The sequence below is a fragment of the Anomaloglossus baeobatrachus genome, chromosome 7 (genome assembly GCF_048569485.1).
Source record: "Anomaloglossus baeobatrachus isolate aAnoBae1 chromosome 7, aAnoBae1.hap1, whole genome shotgun sequence".
Classification (NCBI taxonomy): Eukaryota; Metazoa; Chordata; class Amphibia; order Anura; family Aromobatidae; genus Anomaloglossus; species Anomaloglossus baeobatrachus.
The window spans coordinates 88786402-88806547 of record NC_134359.1 but is presented as its reverse complement, the minus strand read 5'-3'; the positions used below and the strand labels follow the sequence as shown (position 1 = coordinate 88806547).

The 20146-nt window shown below is 50.5% G+C and overlaps 2 protein-coding genes across 2 annotated transcripts in view; both read right to left on the bottom strand.

Moving 5' to 3' along the window:
- The window catches only part of LOC142245109 (lanosterol synthase-like), a 122586-nt gene that overhangs the window by 22908 nt on the left and 79532 nt on the right, over positions 1-20146 (bottom strand). Inside the window, exons 13-18 of the mRNA XM_075317441.1 lie at positions 19042-19113; positions 5065-5115; positions 4277-4426; positions 3085-3181; positions 2891-2996; positions 1427-1492 (exon numbers count right to left, since the gene is read on the bottom strand). Coding sequence (XP_075173556.1) covers positions 1427-1492; positions 2891-2996; positions 3085-3181; positions 4277-4426; positions 5065-5115; positions 19042-19113 — 542 coding nt within the window. The remainder of the gene's footprint in view (positions 1-1426; positions 1493-2890; positions 2997-3084; positions 3182-4276; positions 4427-5064; positions 5116-19041; positions 19114-20146) is intronic.
- Positions 1-20146, bottom strand: part of PCNT (pericentrin) — a 432670-nt gene that overhangs the window by 408478 nt on the left and 4046 nt on the right. The window lies entirely within an intron of this gene.

Genomic DNA, 20146 nt, shown 5'->3' with positions numbered 1-20146 from the left:
ATGGCAGCGGATCGCTGCCACTAAGTCACATCTTAATAATGGCAGCGTCTATGAGACGGCTTATATGATTAACCCGTAAGTAAAGTAAAAAAACACACACACTGAAAAATCCTTTATTTTAAATAAAATAACAAAAAAGCCCCTCTTTCACCACTTTATTACACCCCCAACACACAGCTATGGCATAATCCACGCACGTCCCACGACACTTGCATCCAGCCGCGACTGACACATACTCCATGCAGCCTCGTAACGAGACTGCAGAGAGGTAACTACAGGCCATTTCTCATGGTCGGTAATGTGAACACACTAACGCTCGGGAGAACTGCTGGCACAGGGACTCTATTCATTGATCTGTCCTCTATCTATCTATCTATTTATTATCTATCCCTCTATCTATCTATCTATCTATCTATCTATCTATCTATCTATCTATCTATCTATCTATCCTTCTATCTATCTATTTATCTATCCATTATCTATCTATCTATCTCAGAAGGAAATGACCTTTTTTTTTTTCTTTTCAATGTGCTTTATTGCATTGACTGCATTAAAACACATTTACCAACCTGCGGAAAAACCGCCCCAAAACGCATGCGGATTTCGGTGCGTTTTTTTGCCCACGGGTGCAGAAATCTTTCATTGCCTGCGGAATTTTCTTAAGAAAATACCATTTTCTAGTGAGCGCAAGGCCTAACATTTGTAGAGTCGGATTCCAAGATATATTTCATCCTCTTAGACCCGCAACACACATCCGTTTTTTTTGTACGTGTGCGGTACGTATTTGCACGTACCGGAGACACGGAGACCCATGTTATTCAATGGTAGATGGCACACACACGTAAAATCACACGGAACATGTGTCCGTGTGGTAAGTACGTGTGTGCGCTTTTCTACACGGACGACATGTCCGTTTTTGGCCGGCAGCACGCAGGCACGGACCTGCTTTAGTCTATGGGTCCGTGCCTGCACGGACCGCACACGGAGTATGTCCGTGTTCAGCACGTATCGTCCGTGTCCGTTTTTAATCACAAAATCTGAAACACTTGTTACCAATCTATCAGTGATGGCAAACAAAAACACCAGGATCTCATGATGAATGATTAACAACGTTAATTGGGTAAGAATGCGGGCCTTTAAAAACGGACAGCACACGGACAGCATACGTACGTGTTTTATGTCAATACGGACATTCCACACGCACACACGGCTCGCATACGCCATCACACGGATGCCATACGTACCGGAGAAACGCCCCAAAAAAACGGAACACGGACCCGAAAAACGGACTGTGAGACACGTACTTTTTTTTGCGGAAGTGTTTTAGGCCTTAGTGGCAGAGCTTATACCTATGGTGTCGTGTTCCATAATGTATTCTACAAGAAAGGTACAAAATCCAATTATTACTCGGTTCTTTTATACTTACCCTTCCCAGGATCCGTCTTTACGCTGAACTCTTCGGCAGTAATCTAGGCCTTGTTTGAGAGTTTCCCTAAGTGGAGCAAAAAAAGAAAAAGAAAAAGTCCAAATCATATCGGTGTAGTCGCATACTGGAGTTTCACTATGAGGGCCCTCTGATTTCCCTACGGGAAAGCGAACAAGGGCCACTAAATACAATATTGTGAATGCAGTATCACAATCCTAATATTGGCAGTGCAGTGATAATACTAGCGGTAGATCAATTACAAGCTGAAATGCATTTATAATGTATTATTCTAAGTTACTTTAAGATGGAGAATCCTTAAAGGGGTAGTCTGGTCCTAAGATACTGATGACTTTTAGGGTTCTTTCACATGTCTGTGCAATTTGGGCTGATGATGGATTGTAATGAATGGACTGGCCATGCGTCTCCCAACTCGAGTGTGACAGCGACATATAAATATATTAAATGGTCACGCTCGTGTCAGAGAGCCATGGCGAGTCCGTGCATCGTGATCCGACATCAGACCAAATTGCCTGGACGTGTGAATGAGCTCTTATTTTGGATAAGTCAACAATATCAGAACGGTGGTGAACATACACCCTACAAACACTCGATCGCTGTTTTAACCTTCATTCAAAGTGTAGCAGCTACTGCCAGGTACTGCAGCACAGCTCCTAATTAACAGGATAGGTCATCAGTATCTTCTGACCACACAACCCCTTTAAGGCCCCCTTCACATGCACGTGAAAAAAAGAACCGTTTTTTTCACGGACGTATTAAAGGGGTGGTTTGCTCCCCATGTGCTGTGTTTGTGGAACATGCGTGTTCTCCGTGTGTTATACGTAATAACACACGGAGAACGGAAAGTCCCGCCTTACCTGTTTCTTCCGGTGCTGTCTGTGGTGCTGAATGACAGTGTCCGGCACAGGCCATGCCCCGCTGACGCTACTTCCAGCCCCCAGTGAAGAATATGCGTTGTTCAAATTCACTGGGGGACGGATGCAGGTGACAGCCGCGGCAGAGACTGCAGGGCTGGTGGAGGTGAGTATTTGTTTTTATTTATTTTTACAATGACACGTGTGTTTCTCCAGCGCGTGTCACGTGGGACCGCATCCACACTACATCCGTGTGGTACGGGTGCGAGCCACGTGACACCCGTGCTGCCGGAGAAAAACGGACATGCCTCCATATAGAGCACATGGGCTCATGTCTGCTCCACACGGAGGCACGGGCCAATGGCTGAACACGTGCGTGCACATATACCCATTGATTTTAATGGGTATACGTGTGCCCGTGTCTCCAGTACATGCGGGAACGGACCTAGCACGTACCGGAGGCACGTGCGTGTGAAGGTGGCCTAAATTAGTTTGCTATGAAGGTGAAAGGAAAATATATATACAGTACATCATTTTATGAACATTGAGAGTATGTAAAGTTGGCTATGAACAAGAACGCATGACAAAATACCTGATTTCATGTGCTCTGTAGTCCGGGTCCCATGCTTGGTAATGTTTCAAGGCCTGCATTACAGCAGATGTGCACTCTACATAGGTGTAGTCAATCATAATATCTCCTGCAGTAAATGAAAGCATTAGGGATCATGTTGCATTGAATGTAGTTTCTCATCAGGTATTTATTACAATACAATACTATGTACGTACTGAACACTTCGGATGGATTAAGCCTTTCCAACAAGCGCCCACCACGTTTGGTTTCATAAGTGGCAAATCCCCCATCAGAATTCTTCATACTAAGTAGCTACAACAACTCGCAATTATTAAGGTACAGCACAAAACATGATTAACTGTCACACACACTGTGTGTGTATGTATGTATATATATATATATATATATATATATATATATATATATACACAATACAGACCAAAAGGTTGGACACAACTTCTCATCTGTAGAACAACTGTTTAGAGGAGACTTTGTGCAGCAGGCCTTCATGGTAAAATAGCTGCTAGGAAACCACTGCTAAGGACAGCAACATGCAGAAGAGACTTGTTTGGGCTAAAGAACACAAGGAATGGACATTAGACCAGTGGAAATCTGTGCTTTGGTCTGATGGGTCCAAATTTGAGATCTTTGGATCCAACCACCGTGTCTTTGTAGAAAAGGTGAACGGATGGACTCTACATGCCTGATTCCCACCGTGAAGCATGGAGGAGGAGGTGTGACGGTGTGGGGGTGCTTTGCTGGTGACACTGTTGGGGATTTATTCAAAATTGAAGGCATACAGAACCAGCATGGCTACCACAGCATCTTGCAGCGGCGTGCTATTCCATCCGGATTGCGTTTATTTGGACCATCATTTATTTTTCAACAAGACAATGACCCCAAACACACCTCCAGGCTGTCTATGTGCTATTTGACTAAGAAGGAGAGTGATGGGATGCTACGCCAGATGACCTGGTCTTCACAGTCACCAGACCTGAACCCAATCGAGATGGTTTGGGGTGCGCTGGACCGCAGAGTGAAGGCAAAAGGCCCAACAAGTGCTAAGCATCTCTGGGAACTCCTTCAAGACTGTTGGAAGACCATTTCCGGTGACTACCTCTTGAAGCTCATCAAGAGAATGCCAAGAGTGTGCAAAGCAGTAATCAAAGCAAAAGGTGGCTACTTTGAAGAACCTAGAATATAAGACATATTTTCAGTTGTTTCACACTTTTTTAAGTATTTCATTCCACGTTTTAATTCATAGTTTTGATGCCTTCAATGTGAATCTACAATTTTCAGAGTCCTGAAAATAAAGAAAACTCTTTGAATGAGAAAGTGTGTCCAAACTTTTGGTCTGTACTGTATATATACACATACATATATACTGTATATTTGCATGTTTCTTACCACATCAACAGCATCCCGTAATCTGCTCCTTGGAATATGTTCAGATAAGAAAGAACAGTTTTCCTGGAGCAACATTGCAGATTTCAGCCCCTCCGCAGTACAATCCGCCACAATCCAACCATAGTCCCGGGTGCTGAATGGGAATCCTCCCTGAATCACAATAAAAGGTCACCTTAAAGGGGTTGCCACTACTAGGACAGGCCCTTCTGATTCCACTTGTTTCCCCCAGTTAAAATAAAAGACCCTGTACTCACCATCCGTTCTGGCGTCATTCCAGCGCTATCTGTAACCACGGTTTTGGGCTCACGTGACATTATGCGATCACTGCGTCCAATCACCGCCGGCTTCTCTCTCCCCGCCTTCAGACTAAATAAGCAATCAAAAGGAAGTGAGTAGCAGCTGCAGCGTCCCTTCCTGTTGATTAACTCATTTGATCCGAAGGTGTGGAGACAGAAGCCGGCTGTGATTGGACGCAGTGCTCGCGTGATGTCACAACGTCATGTGAGACCTGAACGGCGGTTGCTGGCAACGTCGAAATGGAAGATGAATACAGAGTCTTTTATTTTAACTGGGGGAAACAAGAGGAATCGGAAGGGGTTGTCCTAGTAGTGGACAACCCCTTTAAATATCACAATGTCATAGTATGGACAAAACTAAAATCATCCACAGCTGAGTTACTGGATAAGCAAAAAGATGTCTGTAAATATAATATCATTTTTATGGTAAACACACCTGCCCCCTCAGCAAAACTTTAGTTAACCATGAAAACTTCTTTATAATATATTCACCTTGTTCATCTGTCTGTAGTATTTCTTGTACTCTGGTGGGTTATCGGGTATCTGCAACATAATGGCATTAATCATATTTCATGCATGTGATTTGCACTTATAGCAGCTTCATATACTGGTTTCAGGGTCTCTGACTCTACATTATGCTGCTCTCAGATGGAGAATGAAAACCTATTGACAGATTCCCTTTAATCAACCCCTTTGTTTAGACTTGAAAGAACTTTCTAAAATATGTGATCTGTCACCCAATAGTAAGATAGGCCTGATATTGCTCGGAAACAATACTCTACAACAAGTGAAGCATCAACTAATGAAAAGCTCATAGACTTAAATGTACATTCAGATTGCAGGTAATTTTTTGCACTAGGGCATAGAGTAATGCGGGCGTCACACGGTACGATATATCGGGCGATATGTCGGCGGGGTCACGTCGTAAGTAACGCACATCCGGCATCGTTTGATATATCGTAGCATGTGACAGCTACGAGCGACGGTGAATGAGTAAAGAAGGGAATTTTGTTTACTTACCGTAAATTTCTTTTCTTCTAGCTCCTATTGGGAGACCCAGACAATTGGGTGTATAGCTTCTGCCTCCGGAGGCCACACAAAGTATTACACTTTAAAAGTGTAACCCCTCCCCTCTGTCTATACACCCTCCCGTGCATCACGGGCTCCTCAGTTTTGGTGCAAAAGCAGGAAGGAGGAAACTTATAAATTGGTCTAAGGTAAATTCAATCCGAAGGATGTTCGGAGAACTGAAAACCAAGAACCAAAAGAACAATTCAACATGAACAACATGTGTACACAAAAGAACAACCAGCCCGAAGGGAACAGGGGCGGGTGCTGGGTCTCCCAATAGGAGCTAGAAGAAAAGGAATTTACGGTAAGTAAACAAAATTCCCTTCTTCTTTGTCGCTCCATTGGGAGACCCAGACAATTGGGACGTCCAAAAGCAGTCCCTGGGTGGGTAAAAGAATACCTCGATAAAAAGAGCCGACACGACTCCCTCTTACAGGTGGGCAACCGCCGCCTGAAGGACTCGCCTACCTAGACTGGCGTCTGCCGAAGCATAGGTATGCACCTGATAGTGTTTTGTGAAAGTGTGCAGACTAGACCACGTAGCTGCCTGACACACCTGCTGAGCCGTAGCCCGGTGCCGCAATGCCCAGGACGCACCCACGGCTCTGGTAGAATGGGCTTTCAGCCCCGAAGGGAGCGGAAGCCCCGAAGAACGGTAAGCTTCAAGAATCGGTTCCTTGATCCACCGAGCCAAGGTTGACTTGGAAGCCTGCGAACCCTTACGCTGGCCAGTGACAAGGACAAAGAGTGCATCTGAACGGCGCAAGGGCGCCGTGCGAGACACGTAGAACCGGAGTGCTCTCACCAGATCTAATGAGTGCAAATCCTTTTCACATTGGTGAATTGGATTAGGGCAAAATGAAGGTAAGGAGATATCCTGATTGAGATGAAACGGAGATACCACCTTAGGGAGAAATTCCGGGACAGGACGCAGAACCACCTTATCCTGGTGAAAAACCAGGAAGGGGGCTTTGCATGACAGCGCTGCAAGCTCCGACACTCTTCGGAGTGATGTAACTGCCACTAGAAATGCCACCTTCTGCGAAAGACGTGATAAAGAGACATCCCGCAGCGGCTCGAAAGGTGGTTTCTGAAGAGCCGTTAGTACCCTGTTAAGGTCCCAGGGTTCCAGCGGGCGCTTGTAAGGTGGGACTATGTGGCAAACTCCCTGCAGGAACGTGCGGACCTGCGGAAGACTGGCCAGGCGCTTTTGAAAAAATACTGAGAGCGCCGATACTTGTCCCTTGAGAGAGCCGAGTGACAAACCCTTGTCCATTCCGGATTGAAGGAATGAAAGAAAAATGGGTAAGGCAAAAGGCCAGGGAGTAAAACCATTATCAGAGCACCAGGACAAGAAGATCCGCCAAGACCTGTAATAGATCTTGGCGGACGTTGGCTTCCTGGCCTGTCTCATGGTGGCAATAACATCCTGAGATAACCCTGACGACGCTAGGAGCCAGGACTCAATGGCCACACAATCAGGTTGAGGGCCGCAGAATTCAGATGGAAAAACGGCCCTTGTGACAGCAAGTCTGGGCGGTCTGGAAGCGCTCACGGCTGACCCACCGTGAGATGCCACAGATCCGGGTACCACGACAGCCTCGGCCAATCTGGAGCGACGAGAATGGCGCGACGGCAATCGGACCTGATCTTGCGTAACACTCTGGGCAGCATCGCCAGAGGAGGAAATACATAAGGCAGTCGAAACTGCGACCAATCCTGAACTAATGCGTCCGCCGCCAGAGCTCTGTGATCCTGAGACCGTGCCATGAATGCCGGGACCTTGTTGTTGTGCCGTGACGCCATGAGATCGACGTCCGGCGTTCCCCAGCGGCGACAGATCTCTCGAAACACGTCTGGGTGAAGAGACCATTCCCCCGCGTCCATGCCCTGACGACTGAGAAAATCTGCTTCCCTGTTTTCTACGCCCGGGATGTGGACTGCGGAGATCGTGGAGGCTGTGGCTTCCACCCACTGCAGAATTCGCCTGACTTCCTGGAAGGCATGGCGACTGCGCGTGCCGCCCTGGTGGTTGATGTATGCGACGGCAGTGGCGTTGTCCGACTGTATACGGATCTGTCTGCCCTCCAGCCACCGATGGAAAGCCAATAGGGCTAGATACACTGCCCTTATCTCCAGAACATTGATCTGAAGGGAAGACTCTATCGGAGTCCAGGTTCCCTGAGCCCTGTGGTGGAAGAAAACCGCTCCCCACCCTGACAGGCTCGCGTCCGTGGTGACCACAGCCCAGGTTGGTGGCAGGAAGGATTTTTCCTGCGATAGAGAAGTGGGAAGAAGCCACCACTGAAGAGACGTCTTGGTTGCAAGGGAAAGAGAGACGTTCCTGTCGAGGGAAGTCGACCTCCTGTCCCATTTGCGGAGAATGTCCCATTGGAGTGGGCGCAGATGGAATTGCGCGAAGGGCACTGCCTCCATTGCTGCCACCATCTTCCCCAGGAAGTGCATGAGGCGTCTCAAGGGGTGTGACTGACCCCGAAGAAGAGATTGCACCCCTGCCTGCAGAGAAAGCTGTTTGTCCAGCGGTAGCTTGACTACCGCTGACTGTGTATGAAACTCCATCCCGAGGTAAGTCAGTGATTGGGTCGGTGTCAACTTGGATTTTGGAAAGTTGATGATCCACCCGAACTGCTGGAGAGTCGCCAGAGCGACGGTAAGGCTGTGTTGACACGCCACCCGAGAAGGAGCCCTGACTAGGAGATCGTGTAAGTAGGGAATCACCGAGTGGCCCTGAGAGTGTAGGATCGCCACAACGGATGCCATGACTTTGGTGAAAACCCGTGGGGCTGTCGCCAGGCCGAAAGGCAATGCCACGAACTGAAGGTGTTCGTCCCCGATGGCGAACCGCAAGAAGCGTTGATGTTCGGGTGCGATCGGCACATGGAGATAAGCATCCTTGATGTCGATCAATGCTAGGAAGTCTCCTTGTGACATCGATGCGATGACTGAGCGGAGAGATTCCATCCGAAACCGTCTGGTGCTCACATGTCTGTTGAGTAGTTTGAGGTCCAGAACGGGACGGAATGATCCGTCCTTCTTTGGCACCACGAACAAGTTGGAGTAAAAACCGCGACCATGTTCCTGAGGGGGAACGGGAATCACAACTCCTTCTGTCTTCAGAGCGTCCACTGCCTGAAAAAGTGCGTCTGCCCGAGCGGGGGGCGGAGAGGTTCTGAAGAAATGAGTCGGAGGACGAGAGCTGAACTCTATCCTGTAACCGTGAGACAGAATGTCTCTCACAAATCGGTCTTGAACATGTGGCCACCAGGCGTCGCAAAAGCGGGAGAGCCTGCCACCGACCGAGGATGCGGTTCGGGGATGCCGAGAGTCATGAGGAGGCCGCCTTGGAGGCAGTGCCTCCGGCGGCTTTTTGGGGGCGTGACTTAGACCGCCACGCATAGGAGTTCCTCTGGCCTTTCTCCGGCCTGTTGGACGAAGAGGATTGGGGCTTGGCGGAGGGACGAAAGGACCGAAACCTCGATTGTATTTTCCGTTGCTGAGGTCTCTTCGGTTTGGACTGGGGTAAGGAGGAGTCCTTTCCCTTGGATTCCTTAATAATCTCATCCAATCGCTCGCCAAACAATCGGTCGCCAGAAAACGGCAAACCGGTTAAGAACCTCTTGGAAGCAGAGTCTGCCTTCCATTCGCGCAGCCACATGGCCCTGCGGACTGCCACAGAATTAGCGGATGCCACCGCTGTACGGCTAGTAGAGTCTAAGACTGCGTTCATGGCGTAGGAAGAAAAAGCCGACGCCTGAGAAGTCAAAGACGCAACCTGCGGAGCAGAGGTACGTGTGACCGCATTAATCTCAGTCAGACAAGCTGAGATAGCTTGGAGTGCCCATACGGCTGCAAAAGCCGGGGCAAAAGACGCGCCCGTGGCTTCATAGATGGATTTCACCAGGAGCTCTATCTGCCTGTCAGTGGCATCTTTTAGCGATGAGCCATCTGCAACCGATACCACAGATCTAGCCGCCAATCTAGAGACTGAAGGATCCACCTTGGGACATTGAGCCCAACCCTTAACTACGTCAGAGGGGAAGGGGTAACGTGTGTCAGTAAGGCGCTTAGTAAAGCGCTTGTCCGGAACCGCTCTGGGCTTCTGGACAGCATCTCTGAAGTTAGAGTGATCGAAAAACGCACTACGTGTACGTTTGGGGAACCGAAACTGGTGTTTCTCCTGCTGGGAAGCCGACTCCTCTATAGGTGGAGGCGGGGGAGATAGATCTAACACCTGGTTGATGGACGAGATAAGATCATTTACTAAGGTGTCTCCTTCAGGTGTATCAAGATTGAGGGCAACATCAGGGTCAGAGCCCTGAGCTGCGACGTCCGCCTCGTCCTCCAGAGAGTCCTCAAGCTGGGAACCCGAGCAGCGTGAAGAAGTCGGGGAAGATTCCCAGCGAGCCCGCTTAGCCGGTCTAGGACTGCGGTCCGGGCAGGAGTCCTCCGCCTGAGACCTAGGGCCCACCCCGGGAGCGCGCTGCGGCGCGGACCGAGAGGGACCTGGATGCGACGATCCAACAGGGCCCGGGGCCTGTGTAAGGACCGGTCTGGACTGCAAGGCATCAAGCAGCTTGGCAGACCATTTGTCCATAGACTGAGCCATGGATTGTGAAAGTGACTCAGAGAGTTTCTCAGCAAAAACTGCAAACTCTGTCCCTGCCGCCTGGACAGGGGGAGCAGGGGGGTCTACCTGAGCTGAGGGGCCCACTAATGACCGAGGCTCCGGTTGAGCAAGCGAAACAGGGGTCGAGCATTGCTCACAGTGAGGGTAGGTGGAACCCGCAGGTAACATAGCCCCACAAGAGGTACAGGTCGCAAAAAAACCCTGTGCCTTAGCGCTCTTGCTCCTTGTGGACGACATGCTGTTGTCTCCTAGGAGAGTGATCACTGAGGGTATATGGGAAAGGGTATACAGCCCGGCCGAACAGAAATATATATATAGAATACGTATCTATTCCGGCACCCTAAGGGGACCAGCACCGGGTGACCGGTGTGGCTTACCGACCACTAAAAAGCGGGGGGTGTGTCCTCCAGATTCCCTGCCTTAGGTCTCCCAGAGCTGCAGAGCTCTTCCTGATAATCCTCCACCGGCAGAATGGCAGAAAAATGGCTGCCGGAGCTCTCAGAGGAGGAGTGGAGCCGTGGGCGGCGCTAGGAAAAGTGCGGGAATCTGGGGTCCCCACAGTGATCAGTGAGGGGGGAGGAAGCATACAGGATGCTCCGGCCCTCACATCCGACGTCAGGTCGGCAGTCCCGCCCTTACCCCTGATAGACAGGCCCGGGGGCGGGAGTTTTGCTACTAGGCCGCGCTGAAGCCGGGGACTAAATTTAAGACCGCGGCCGACAAGCAGGCACTGTCGGCGCGGAAGTCCGCCGGTCTTCAGAAATCAGCAGCTGCTGCAGCGTCCGGGAAAAAGGCGCTCCATGCACAGTCCCCATGGGGACACAGAGTACCTTATAGATGCAGGGCCCGATCCCTGTGGATGAATAGACTCCTGTCCGGCAGATTCCCACAGGGGCTGCGGAGGGAGCACGGTCCCAGTAAATGGATGACCGGTCAGGATCCCACTTCTCCCAGAGCCGCTAAGGGATGGTGAAGGAGACGGCATGAGGCTCCGGCCTTTGTACCCACAATGGGTACCTCAACCTTAACAGCACCGCCGACGTAGTGGGGTGAGAAGGGAACATGCCGGGGGCCCTGTGGGGGCCCTCTTTTCTTCCAACCGATATAACTAAAATGAGAATGCATGAGTGGATGTGTGCCTCCTTCCACACAAAGCATAAAACTGGGGAGCCCGTGATGCACGGGAGGGTGTATAGGCAGAGGGGAGGGGTTACACTTTTAAAGTGTAATACTTTGTGTGGCCTCCGGAGGCAGAAGCTATACACCCAATTGTCTGGGTCTCCCAATGGAGCGACAAAGAAAAAGGGAATTTTGTTTACTTACCGTAAATTCCTTTTCTTCTAGCTCCTATTGGGAGACCCAGACAATTGGGTGTATAGCTTCTGCCTCTGGAGGCCACACAAAGTATTACACTTTAAAAAGTGTAACCCCTCCCCTCTGCCTATACACCCTCCCGTGGATCACGGGCTCCTCAGTTTTGGTGCAAAAGCAGGAAGGAGAAACTTATAAATTGGTCTAGGGTAAATTCAATCCGAAGGATGTTCGGAGAACTGAAGACCATGAACCAAAAGAACAATTCAACATGAACAACATGTGTACACAAAAGAACAACCAGCCCGAAGGGTACAGGGGCGGGTGCTGGGTCTCCCAATAGGAGCTAGAAGAAAAGGAATTTACGGTAAGTAAACAAAATTCCCTTTTTCTTTGTCGATCCATTGGGAGACCCAGACAATTGGGACGTCCAAGAGCAGTCCCTGGGTGGGTAAAAGAATACCTCGATAAAAAAGAGCCGAAAAACGGCCCCCTCTTACAGGTGGGTAACCGCCGCCTGAAGGACTCGCCTACCTAGACTGGCGTCTGCCGAAGCATAGGTATGCACTTGATAGTGTTTTGTGAAAGTGTGCAGACTAGACCACGTAGCTGCCTGACACACCTGCTGAGCTGTAGCCCGGTGCCGCAATGCCCAGGACGCACCCACGGCTCTGGTAGAATGGGCTTTCAGCCCTGAAGGGAGCGGAAGCCCGGAAGAACGGTAGGCCTCGAGAATCGGTTCCTTGATCCACCGAGCCAAGGTTGACTTGGAAGCCTGAGAGCCCTTACGCTGGCCAGCGACAAGGACAAAGAGCGCATCTGAACGACGCAGGGGCGCCGTGCGAGACACGTAGAACCGGAGTGCTCTCACAAGATCCAAAGAGTGCAAATCCTTTTCACACTGGTGAATTGGATTAGGGCAAAATGAAGGCAAGGATATATCCTGATTGAGATGAAAAGGGGATACCACCTTAGGGAGAAATTCCGGGACAGGACGCAGAACCACCTTATCCTGGTGAAACACCAGGAAGGGGGCTTTGCATGACAGAGCTGCGAGCTCAGACACTCTCCGAAGTGATGTAACTGCCACTAGGAAGGCCACCTTCTGCGAAAGACGTGATAGAGAGACATCCCGCAGCGGCTCGAAAGGTGGTTTTTGAAGAGCCGTTAGAACCCTGTTAAGATCCCAGGGTTCCAGCGGACGTTTGTAAGGTGGGACCATGTGGCAAACTCCCTGCAGGAACGTGCGGACCTGCGGAAGTCTGGCTAGACGCTTTTGAAAAAACACGGAGAGCGCCGATACTTGGCCCTTGAGAGAGCCGAGGGACAAACCCTTGTCCATTCCAGATTGAAGGAATGAAAGAAAAGTGGGTAAGGCAAACGGCCATGGAGGAAAACCGTTATTAGCGCACCAGGATAGGAAGATTTGCCAAGACCTGTAATAGATCTTGGCGGACGTTGGCTTCCTGGCCTGTCTCATGGTGGCAATGACATCCTGAGATAACCCTGAAGACGCTAGGAGCCAGGACTCAATGGCCACACAGTCAGGTTGAGGGCCACAGAATTCAGATGGAAAAACGGGCCTTGTGACAGCAAGTCTGGGCGGTCTGGAAGCGCCCACGGTTGACCCACCGTGAGATGCCACAGATCCGGATACCACGACCGCCTCGGCCAGTCTGGAGCGACGAGAATGGCGCGACGGCAGTCGGACCTGATCTTGCGTAGTACTCTGGGCAGCATCGCCAGAGGGGGAAACACATAAGGCAGTCGAAACTGCGACCAATCCTGGACTAACGCGTCCGCCGCCAGAGCTCTGTGATCCTGAGACCGTGCCATGAATGCCGGGACCTTGTTGTTGTGCCGTGACGCCATGAGATCGACGTCCGGCGTTCCCCAGCGGCGACAGATCTCTCGAAACACGTCTGGGTGCAGAGACCATTCCCCCGCGTCCATGCCCTGACGACTGAGAAAATCTGCTTCCCAGTGTTCTACGCCCGGGATGTGAACTGCGGAGATGGTGGAGGCTGTAGCTTCCACCCACTGCAGAATCCGTCGGACTTCCTGGAAGGCTAGACGACTGCGAGTGCCGCCTTGGTGGTTGATGTAGGCGACGGCAGTGGCGTTGTAAGACTGGATACGGATCTGCCTGCCCTCCAGCCACTGATGAAAAGCCAATAGGGCTAGATATACTGCCCTTATCGCCAGGATATTGATCTAAAGGGATGACTCTATCGGAGTCCAGGTTTCCTGAGCCCTGTGGTGGAGAAAAACCGCTCCCCAACCTGATAGGCTCGCGTCCGTGGTGACCACAGCCCAGGTTGGGGGTAGGAAGGATTTTCCCCGCGACAGAGAATTGGGTAGGAGCCACCACTGAAGTGACGTCTTGGTTGCAAGGGAAAGAGAGACGTTCTTGTCGAGGGAAGCCGCACTCTTGTCCCATTTGCGGAGAATGTCCCATTGGAGTGGCCGAAGATGGAATTGCGCGAACGGGACTGCCTCTATAGCTGCCACCATCTTCCCCAGGAAGTGCATGAGGCGCCTTAAGGGGTGTGACTGACTCCGAAGAAGTGATTGCACCCCTGCCTGCAGAGAAAGCTGTTTGTCGCTCGGAAGCTTGACTAACGCTTGCTGGGTATGAAACTCCATCCCAAAGTACGTCAGTGATTGGGTCGGTGTCAACTTGGATTTCGGGAAGTTGATGATCCACCCGAACTGCTGTAGAGTCGCCAGAGCGACGGATAGACTTTGTTGACACGCCACCCGAGACGGGGCCCTGACTAGGAGATCGTCCAAGTAGGGGATCACCGAGTGGCCCTGAGAGTGCAGGACCGCCACAACGGATGCCATGACTTTGTTGAAAACCCGTGGGGCTGTCGCCAAGCCGAAAGGCAATGCCACGAACTGAAGGTGTTCGTCCCCGATGGCGAAACACAGGAAACGTTGATGTTCGGGTGTGATCGGTACATGGAGATAAGCATCCTTGATGTCGATCGATGCTAGGAAGTCTCCTTGTGACATCGAGGCGATGACCGAGCGGAGAGATTCCATCCGAAACCGTCTGGTTCTCACTTGTCTGTTGAGTAGCTTGAGGTCCAGAACGGGACGGAATGACCCGTCCTTTTTTGGCACCACGAACAAGTTGGAGTAAAATCCGCGACCACGTTCCTGAAGGGGAACGGGGATCACAACTCCTTCTATCTTTAGAGCGTCCACTGCCTGAAAAAGTGCGTCGGCCTGAGCGGGGAGCGGAGAGGTTCTGAAGAAACGAGCCGTAGGTCGAGAGCTGAACTCTATCCTGTAACCATGAGACAGAATGTCTCTCACCCATCGGTCTTGAACATGTGGCCACCAGACGTCGCCAAAGCGGGAGAGCCTGCCACCGACCGAGCATGCGGCTAGGGGAGGCCGAGAGTCATGAGGAGGCCGTCTTGGAGGCAGTGCCTCCTGCGGCCTTTTGCGGGCGTGACTTGGACCGCCACGCATAGGAGTTCCTCTGGCCTTTCTCCGGCCTGTTGGACGAAGAGGATTGGGACTTGGCGGAGGGACGAAAGGACCGAAACCTCGATTGGATTTTTCTCTGTTGAGGTCTCTTAGGTTTGGCCTGGGGTAAGGAGGAATCCTTTCCCTTGGATTCCTTAATAATCTCATCCAACCGTTCGCCAAACAAGCGGTCGCCAGAAAAAGGCAAACCGGTTAAGAACCTCTTGGAAGCCGAGTCTGCTTTCCATTCGCGCAGCCACATGGCCCTGCGGACTGCCACGGAGTTAGCAGATGCTACCGCCGTACGGCTAGTGGAGTCCAGGACGGCGTTCATGGCGTAGGACGAAAAGGCTGACGCCTGAGAGGTCAAAGACGCAACTTGCGGAGCAGAATTCCGTGTGACAGCATTAATCTCAGTCAGACAAGCCGAGATTGCTTGGAGTGCCCACACGGCTGCAAAGGCCGGGGCGAAAGACGCGCCCGTGGCCTCATAGATGGACTTCACCAGGAGCTCTATCTGTCTGTCAGTGGCATCCTTCAGGGATGAGCCATCTGCAACAGACACCACGGACCTAGCCGCCAATCTGGAGACTGGAGGATCCACCTTGGGACAGTGAGCCCAACCCTTAACGACTTCAGATGGAAAGGGGTAACGCGTGTCAGTGAGACGTTTAGCAAAGCGCTTGTCCGGGACCGCTCTGGGCTTCTGGACAGCATCCCTGAAGTTAGAATGATCAAAAAACGTATTGCGCGTACGTTTGGGGAACCGAAACTGGTGTTTCTCCTGCTGAGACGCCGACTCCTCTACAGGAGGAGGCGGGGGAGAGAGATCCAACACCTGGTTGATGGACGAGATAAGATCATTTACTAAGGCGTCCCCCTCAGGTGTATCAAGGTTAAGGGCGACGTCAGGGTCAGAGCCCTGAGCTGCCACGTCCGCCTCGTCTTCCAGAGAGTCCTCAAGCTGGGATCCCGAGCAGCGAGAGGAAGTCGGGGAAGAGTCCCAGTGAGACCGCTTAGCCGGTCTAGGACTGCGGTCTGGGCAGGAGTCCTCCGCCTGAGACCGAGGGGCCAACCTGGGAGCGCGCTGCGGCGCGGACCGAGAGGGGCCTGGGGGAGACGAGCTAACAGGGGCCGGGGCCTGTGGAAGGTCCGGTCTGGACTGCAAAGCCTCAAGTAGCTTAGAAGACCATTTGTCCATAGACAGTGCAATGGATTGAGAAAGAGACTGAGAGAGTTTCTCAGCAAAAGAGGCCAACTCTGTCCCTACAGCCTGCTCAGGGGGAGCAGGGGGGTCTACATGAGCCGAGGGGCCCACCAGTGCCCGAGGCTCCGGCTGAGCAAGCGAGGCAGGAGTCGAGCATTGCTCACAGTGAGGGTAGGTGGAACCCGCAGGTAACATAGCCCCACAAGAGGTACAGGCCGCGAAAAAAACCTGTGCCTTAGCAGCTTTGCTCCTTGTGGACGACATGCTGTTGTCTCCTAGGAGAGTGACCACTGAGGGTATATGGGACAGGGGTATACAGCCTGACCGAACAGATATATATATATCTATTATATATATATATGTATCTATTCCGGCACCCTAGGGGGACCAGCACCGGGTGACCGGTGTGGCTTACCGACCGCTAACGAGCGGAGTGTGTCCTCCAGATTCCCTGCCGTGGATCCCCCGGAGCTGCAGAGATGTTCACTGAGAAGCCTCCACCGGCAGAATGCCAGAAAATGGCTGCCGGAGCTCTCAGGGGAGGAGTGGGGCCGTGGCCGGCGCCAGCAAAGAGCGGGAATCTGGGGTCCCCACAGTGGTCAGTGAGGGGGGAGGAAGACATGCAGGATGCTCCAGCCCTCACATCCGACGTCATGTTGGTAATCCCGCCCTTACCCCTGACAGGCAGGCCCGGGGGCGGGATTTTCGCGACTAGGCCGCGGTGAAGCCGGGGACTAAATTTGAGGCCGCGCCTGACAAGCAGGCACGGTCGGCGCGGAAGTCCACCGGCCTCCTCAATTCAGCAACTGCCGCGGCTTCCGGGAAGAAGGTGCGCTCCCTGCACAGTCCCCTATGGGGACACGGAGTACCTTTAAGATGCAGGGCCCGGTCCCTGAGGTTGAAGAGGCTCCGGTCCGGCAGGTTCCCTCAGGGGCTGCGGATGGAGCACGGTCCCAGCAAATGGATGACCGCTCAGGATCCCACTTCTCCCAGAGCCGCATAAGGGATGGTGAAGGAGACGGCATGTGGCTCCAGCCTCTGTACCCGCAATGGGTACTTCAACCTTAACAACACCGCCGACATAGTGGGGTGAGAAGGGAACATGCCGGGGGCCCCGTGGGGGCCCTCTCTTCTTCCAACCGATATAACTAAGTATGAGAATGCATGAGTGGATGTGTGCCTCCTTCCACACAAAGCATAAAACTGAGGAGCCCGTGATCCACGGGAGGGTGTATAGGCAGAGGGGAGGGGTTACACTTTTTAAAGTGTAATACTTTGTGTGGCCTCCAGAGGCAGAAGCTATACACCTAATTGTCTGGGTCTCCCAATGGAGCGACAAAGAAAATACTCACCTTATCGTTGCTCGTTGACACGTCACTCATTTTCAAAAAGTCGTTTCTCCGGTTGTTAATCGTTCCTGAGGCAGCACACATCGCTCCGTGTGACACCCCAAGAACGATGAACACAGCTTACCTGCGTCCCACCGGCAATGCGGAAGAAAGGAGGTGGGTGGGATATTACGTCCCGCTCATCTCCGCCCCTCCTCTGCTATTGGGCGGCCGCTGTGTGACGTCGCTGTGACGCTGAACGTCCCTCCACCTTCAGGAAGAGGATGTTCGCCGCCCACAGCGAGGTCGTCCGGGAGGGAGGTGAGTGCATGTGACAGGGAGTTAACGACTTTGTGCGCCGCGGGCAACTAATTGCCCGTGACGCACAAACGACGGGGGCGGGTACGATCACTCATGCGATCGCACGATAGATCGTCCCGTGTGACGCCGGCATTAGATTTTAGGGGTGGCACAGGCAGAGGAGTTGTGCACAGCTGAGATCCTGCTGCATGTCGTGGGGTTGGAGACAACTTTAATCCCACAGCTTAAACACGTTTTATTTGAATACCAAATGTAAGAAAAAAAAAAAGTTGCAGGATTGCTGTTTTGTTTATATTTCTTCTTTTAAAAGGGTAATAAAAGTTTATAAGTAAGTTAAATGTACCCAAAGTTGATGCCACTGTCAACTGTCAAACAAACTGATCCCCCTAAAAGCCCTCATATAACAGTGCCAATCCCCCCCAAAAACAAAACAAAACACAAAAACAAAACTTGAAACTTGTAAACCACAACAATAAAAAAAAGTAAAAATAAAAAAGTTCTTTCATAAAAGGCAAAACTGGCTGTGACCCCAATTTAATAACAGACTACAAAGTATTTTAAGTATAATATTTAAAAACTTTACCAGATATTCTTTTTTTTTTACATAAAAGTGTAATGGCTATGAACATTTTTGAGTAGACCATTGCATGTACTTCTTAAAAAAAAAGAAAGATAAAAAAGAGTTGTAGCTGTTTGTTATGAAAAATGTACTACAGTTTAGCTTGTAGAGCTTGCACGTTGTATAGGGCAGTGCAGGCTGCTCAATAACATTCGTTCTTTATTCCAACAGACAAGATCCTTGACCTCCATTGCAGCTAATCGAAGTTCAAATTCTTGATTTATGTTCACTTTATTTGTGTTCTGTCATATTTGATCTGAGATTAGCGTCAAGATATGTCAGATCATCCAAGGGAATTGTGGCAAAATGACCTCAAGCAGCCGTCACTGCAGCATTACCTGCAAGCTCTATGAATCAAACTGGAAGACTCTATTATTTGTAAAAGAACATCAAATGCAATAGTAATTCTAAAAAAAAAGTGTTTAAAGGCGTACATAGCATTCACACAGCTTACAGCTCCCCTTAAGGTTTTACAAAACTGCACCTGTGTAATACGAAGAAATTCATGTGCCTTCTCTAAAGTTTTCTCAAACTGCTTTTTCTTGTGTGCTCCAGCCTGTAAACAGAGAGCAAAAAAAATATAAATATATGCAATACACTATATATACTGTATGTATCTAATATGTATAAAGCTGAGTGTATGTATGTGTATATCCGTTGCATTTATAATCACGAAATTTTGCCCAGCCACCTTATTTGACTCAGGAAACGTTATAGACTATGTTTTGAGGGGAAAATTTAACCCCGCGCTTTACAGTTATTCGTCAAAAAAAACCTGCTTACATTCAAGTCAATAGAGCTGGGAACGGATCTGTTATTATAGACTACTATTATGGACAGATAAAGAGACACACAGAAAGAGACACACAGAAAGAGACACACAGAAAGAGACAAACACAAAGAGACAAACACAAAGAGACAAACACAAAGAGACAAATAGACAGAAAGACATACAGACAGACACATACACAGAAAGAGACACACACAGAGACACACAGAAAGACATTCAAAGAGACAAATACACAGAAAGACATACAAACAGACACATACACAGAAAGAGACACACACAGAAAGACACACACAGAAAGACACACACAGAAACTATTTAGATGTTTGAGGCAATATACTGGCTGTTTTGACAGTTACCCTGGATATTTATCGGGTGGTTTATAGCAACCAATCACAGGTATGCTTCTATTTTGTTACAGGTCATGGAGCTCTGAGTGGTTGCTATAGGAAATGAAGGAAATTCTTAGTATTAGGCCGGAGTCACACTTGCGAGTGCCTCGCATGTAACTCGCGCTAGTCTCTCATTGCATCACCCGGCATGGCTGAATACTCTCCTGACAGGAGCGGGTCGGTTGCATGTATCTCTATGCAGCTGAGACGCTCCTGTAAGGAGAGTGTGCAGCCGTGCCGGGTGATGCAATGCGAGACTCGCGCGAGTTACACACGAGGCACTCGCAAGTGTGACTCCGGCCTAAGGCTGTTCATGTGTCAGTTAATACGATTTCAGTGGTGAGAGGGGGAGTAGGAGACAGACAAAGATGGAGAGGGAGTGTGGGGGAGTGGGACAGAGACACTTGGCT